Source organism: Cryptotermes secundus, unplaced genomic scaffold, assembly GCF_002891405.2.
Source record: "Cryptotermes secundus unplaced genomic scaffold, Csec_1.0 scaffold680, whole genome shotgun sequence".
NCBI classification, from domain to species: Eukaryota; Metazoa; Arthropoda; class Insecta; order Blattodea; family Kalotermitidae; genus Cryptotermes; species Cryptotermes secundus.
The window spans coordinates 314,878-320,877 of record NW_019731231.1 but is presented as its reverse complement, the minus strand read 5'-3'; the positions used below and the strand labels follow the sequence as shown (position 1 = coordinate 320,877).

Here is a 6,000-nt window from a genome sequence, read left to right as displayed (position 1 = left end):
TAGACATCTTCTTGATGCACTCTTCTTCATTCAGGTTTATCGTGGCCTTAAATCCTGCTCCTCCCTTCTGGATAATGCTAGTCTTCGTGTTCCTACTTGCCATGTTCGAGACTTCTCTACTTTTAGCGTTCGTCCCTCAAAAAGACACTGTCCCTCTTCTCGGTGCGCCCTTGCTACCAACGTGGTGGGTAAAGATCTCGACATATTTGCTGACGGAGCGGTTTCTCTGAATCATATTTTACAAGCATGTACCGAACCTTTTACGGTGTTACTTGATTAGTGTTTTAATTCACTACAAATGTGTGTACCTCGGCTAACTTTAATTTTTCTTATGTAATTGGTTTTAATTTATTGACTTGTTATTAATCTTATTAATTTTATGCTATCACTCACAGGTGTCTTATCTTAGTATTTAGTTACTAACAGTATTAGCAACATTAGTAATATTTCATAAATGTATGTATATAGTTCAGTCTTCTTTAGATTTATGTTCACAGATTTATTTGTCATACTTGTATTTTGTTTTAATTATTTTCTGTATATACTCGTGCTAACTTTGTAATTGGCCACTGTGCTGTTGAGTTATTGCATGTAAATAAACATGAATTGAATTGAATTGAATTGAATTGAATTATTATTATTATTATGTATGCATTATTATGTCACAACCATCAAATATGACTAATCTTTGGATTTAACCACATTGCCTGTTTTTGTCCATTTCAGACCATCTTCAATGGTCAAACTGTTCATAAAAGTCATTAAAACATCCACATGCTTTCTATAGAATTTTAAATAAAATTACCAAAAAGATGACTCTGTAAGTTTCCATAATTGCAACTTACAAACCTTGCCTTAGAGAAAAGAATATAAAGTCATGTAACAGACACAATTATGCATAGCAATAAAATGAACACAAAACTTTATAGTTAATTAACTAACCCAAGTAAGTCAACTAGAGACAATGGAGGTTCTCCTTCAGCGCCCTCAGGCTTTGGATGCTCTTCTCCCCCTTCTTCTGGGGTAGACTCCCCACCTTCTTCCAAGCTTGACTGTGGTGATGGTGGAGCACTTTCATGTGGGGCCATGTGGAACCTAACAAACAATTTTTCTATTATTTCTGGCACCATCTCCATCCTAATATCAAATCACAAAAAAGATTGTGAAATGCAATCACGATATGCAACAAAAGCAATTAATGATGCCCTTCATTCATTAATTTCCTTTACTTTGCCTATATCCATACAAGACATATCAAGAAATATATACAAAATTACACGAGTTACATAATTAAAATCACTTACATTAATAATAATATAAAGTAAAAATGTAATAAGATAATTTAAAAATAACTTACTATAAAATTTGAATTAATACAATTTTATTTAAATTACTTATATTAACTGAATTACATACATCACAAATTTACAGACTTATGACCAATTATGCTGATAATATTCATTCATGGAATAAAAAGAATGATGATATAAAAACCTCTTCAATGCAGATTTAAAACTTCTCACATCAGTAGCCAACATTTTTATTGTTTGAGGAAGATGATTAAAAACTTTAATACCTGATATGTACACACCTTTATTGTATATTGTTAGGTTAACTGCAGCTAAATATAAATTATTGAGGGCTCTAGTTTTGTATTTGTGAATCTCATTGTTAAAATTAAATAAGTTGTGGAAACAAGGAACTACAACAAAAATCACTGCTTCAGGTTTAAATTTATGTTTTCCCAAATATATTATAAAATATTAACCTCTTTATAGTTTTCTTACAATTCCCAGGTTTCTCCTTCAATACCTGGAAGGGCAATGAAGAATTTGAAATTATATGAATAACAATTCCATTTATATTACTGAAAACTTTTATGAACCAGAAAATGTTTATTACATAATGGAAATCACTATAGAGAACACATGTGCAATATGTTCTGTATTTAATAATAAACAACTAAAGAACAAGGATTCAAGATCATACTTCATTCACAACATAATCACACCTAATTCCTTCTGATTTCACGTTTCCAGAAGATGAAACAGAATTACAACAGTGTCATTTTGAGTGTAATAACGATATCTTTTACAAAATCATAACGCATAATCACATTAAAGCTTCAATTAGGAGTGGAAGTATAATGAGCAATATTAATACTATGAAGGACAATAAATAAAAAGTTTTAAAGCAAGGTATTGTCATGAAGTATATACCTGTCACCTTCTGATCATATTATATAAAAAAACTTACTGCCCATTGTCCTCCTTGGTGATATCGAGTCCAAATGCCTGCAACTGTGTTGGTGATGAAGCTTCATCAGGTGTTGCTGGTAATGCTGGTAACATTCGTACTGGGCCTAGCTTTTCCTCCTCTTTCACTTCTGCCACTGGCTCTTCTATTTGTGGACCTCGCATTAACGACATCAGAATTCCCACAATGTACCTGAAATATAGTGGACGCTAACTATTCACAAATACAGATTATGAACCTATGTGTATTTCCAGCAATGTAATAATGTTTCTGTAACCGACAGCTTATGATATCACTTGTCCTTGGTTAAGTCAACTATTGGAGAGCCTATGGATAAAGGCAAAAGGTAAAGTTGTCCCTGTACTTTACTAATTAAGCACTACACCATGAAGGCATATGGGGAAATGGATGTATATCCCCCCCCCTGGCACTACAGCCCCAGTGGGCCTAGGCCTACCTCCATGAACTTCTCCGTAATGGATGTATATATAGATCCATATTTTCTTGACTTTGGCACTAGTTGGAGGTGAGTTGTCAGATTTAAGCCCTGGCCACTTTACCCTCAGGGAATGAGCTCCCAGTACTCACTTGATAGCAAGTTGGGTGGACCCCAGAGTTGGCCTGGACGACGTGGAGAAGAGAAAATTCTTGACCCTACTGGGATTCGAACTCTGACCCCTCTGTCATCCAGCCCATAGCAATTCACTATACCTACTACACTATCCTGACTGGTTAATGTTCATAATTGCTACTAGTTCAAAGATAATGCCAAAATCTATGTTATGAGCTTCTAAAACATTAATATGTCACATACCTCTATATTACATTTTTATATTTTGTATTTTTTAATTAATGTGGCAAGATAAATTCATTATTAACAGCATGACACGATTTTACTGCAATTACATTTATATCTACCAGGTACATATTTCAGAAGGTGACGTAATAAATATTAAACATTAATATATTCTGCATACAAGTTTTTGAAATGTTGTATGGACACTATCAAACTTCAATTAAAAAATGTCAAACAGATAAACAATACAAAGCATCACATATTGTACAAATATGTCCGCAGACAATACTGATCTAGAAGATTTTCATCTATCATTTATTGATTCAGTAAGTGGAATATTAATTTATTGCCCTATAGACCATAACAGAATTGACAAAATAATATCTGGAAAATATCAAGATGGTGACCAATGTTGCATTTTAGCGTCTGTTGCACTGATTTTCATCCATGATATGTATACAGTTGCCATCTTGTAGTGCATTCAACTTCACCTGTTACTTCACGACATGTTTCGGCAACATAGTGCCATCATCAGGTGCCCTAATTACGCTAATCTATTTCATTGCTTGCCTTTATAAAATTATTTAAAAAGTGCGTATTTGTCAACTATAATAAATTTGCACACACTAAAACTTGTTAAGATTATTCATCTTATGTGTCATAATTAAAACTTGCATGCGGTTCTTCCACTGTGGGGGTCGTTTTTCTTATATTCTGTATAAACCGTGTCTTGTGGTGTGTGTTCCCTTCTTAGCTGCGAGTAGTTGACAAATACGCACTTTTTAAATACTTTTTAAATAATTTCATAAAGGCAAGCAATGAAATAGATTAGCATAATTAGGGCACCTGATGATGGCACTATGTTGCCGAAACATGTTGTGAAGTAACAGGTGAAACTGAGTGCACTACAAGACGGCAACTGTATACATATCATGGTGACCAATGTTCCACAACAGTGTAATGTAGTAATTGTCTTACCGTATGACAATTGAGACACCAAATCCAGAGTAATAGAAAGAATAGAAAATCATCTTGAAAAAGGCAATGAAGATTTCTGGTATTGTCATCTGTTGCAGCTCATTGATCTTTGCTTTGATATGTGATGGAGACAGCATTGCCATACAGAAGTACAAAGTATCCTTTGTAGTTTGGATGCCTCGTTGGATGGGGTCCTTAGCAGCGCTGAAATAAGCATAGAAGATGTAGGTTAAGAATTCAGAAGGAAAATATACTTCCATGTTTCCTAGTTCTTTCCCTTGATTTGCTAAGTGGATTATTTTGTAGGTCTTTCAAAACCAGAGCATAAAAGAAGGAACTCACCGTTCTTCATCTTCTTCTGTCATGTAACTGTATGAGGCTTCCCTTGCCTTTCCTCCTCCAGAGCTCTCCACTACAGCCATCAGCCCACTGGCATGTGTCATTTCAAAAATGGCATCCTCACAGAAATTCACAAATGCTTCCAACTTCTCCTTATCACCTCCTTCAGTAACAATGGAGTAGAAGAATGCGCGTTTCGATTCCTGCACGAAAGCAATCTCATTAACTTAATATCTGTATAATTTCTCATCCTTCTCCCTGTCATTACAGAATTCCTTGAAATGCAACCCTCAGTTAGGAAGGAAAGTTTTGCCGAAATTGATAATGAGAATGGGGTGAAAAGTAGTAACCTTTGCCACATAAAACAGTCTAATTGTAAAGAGTACAACAATTCACAATGTCTGTATTCAGAGTGTATCAAAACTCAGCGGCAAAACTTCAGGATCGGACTCCCCATATAGAGAGAAGAAAAAAGTGTATGACAACATAGTTCCGGAAATGCATAATTACAGAGTTATCCGACCTTTTATTAACGTTAGTGCAATCTGACATTCCCAACACTGCTGCACTGTTACACTGAATACGTCTGTAACACCAGCTGGAACACTCTGGTCATGTATCAGAGGAAATGTTCAAAGTGACCTCCTCCTGCCTGAATACAGGCCTCGGCTCATCGCCGCATTGAGTGCCGCACATGATCAAAAATGCCCTGTGTAGTGCATACTGTCTGACAGGCTGCCACAATGCATGCATGGAGAGTTGGTACATCAGCAGCAACAGCAGCAGTCAAATACTCGACAGACTTTAAGTGTCCCCACAGGTAAAAGTCTAGGGGGTTTAAGTCAGGAGAGCGGGGTGGCCAAGCAATTGGTCCACCTCTACCTATACAGTGCCTAGGATAATATACATTAAGGTGCCTGCGGGCAGAGAGACTGAAATGTGCGGGAGCACCATTATGCATGAAGTACAGCTGTTGACAGGATGCTAGTGGCATGTCTTCCAAGTAATCAGGCAATGTAGTACGCAAAAAATCTGTGTAGTTCTGTCTATTAAGCTGGTCCGGAAGAACGTAGGGTCCCAACAAACAATCACCAACAATGCCTGCCCCAACGTTAATGGCAAACCTCTGTTGATGATACAATAGGATAGTTGCATGGGGATTTGTGTCCACCCACACGTGCTGATTATGAAAATTTTGGATTCTGTCCCTTGTGAATGTCGCTTCATCCATGAACAACACAACATGATTACTTGTGTAACAATTGTAACCGGTGTCTCGCATTTTTATTCCAGCAAACAGGATGTGTCGGCACACACTCCATAAATTACACGATCGAATAACTCTGTAATTATGCATTTCCAGACCCATGTTGTCATACACTTTTTTTTCTCTCTCTATATGAGGAGTTTGTTCCTGAAGTTTTGCCATTGAGATTTGATACACTCTGTATAGTGCAAATATTACCACAGTATAATTGACATCCAGTCTTTAAAGAGGATGTGGATGATACTGGTCAAAGGCTAGTGGATGAACTATGCAAAAGTTTGGTCTGGAAAAATTTAATCATATGAAGTTAATGAAATGGAAATTAAAGACAGACAGTATCAGGTTAAAATATCAAACACATTTG

At 36.0% G+C, this 6,000-nt stretch overlaps 1 protein-coding gene across 7 annotated transcripts in view; it reads right to left on the bottom strand.

Annotated features, from left to right (window-relative positions):
* The window catches only part of LOC111866591 (ryanodine receptor), a 256,073-nt gene that overhangs the window by 30,511 nt on the left and 219,562 nt on the right, over positions 1-6,000 (bottom strand). For all 7 annotated transcript variants that reach the window (XM_033752340.1, XM_033752342.1, XM_033752343.1 and 4 more), the window contains 4 exons: positions 4,373-4,572; positions 4,031-4,234; positions 2,257-2,448; positions 943-1,095 (listed from right to left, as the gene is read on the bottom strand). In XM_033752340.1, the coding sequence (XP_033608231.1) occupies positions 943-1,095; positions 2,257-2,448; positions 4,031-4,234; positions 4,373-4,572 (749 nt within the window). The remainder of the gene's footprint in view (positions 1-942; positions 1,096-2,256; positions 2,449-4,030; positions 4,235-4,372; positions 4,573-6,000) is intronic.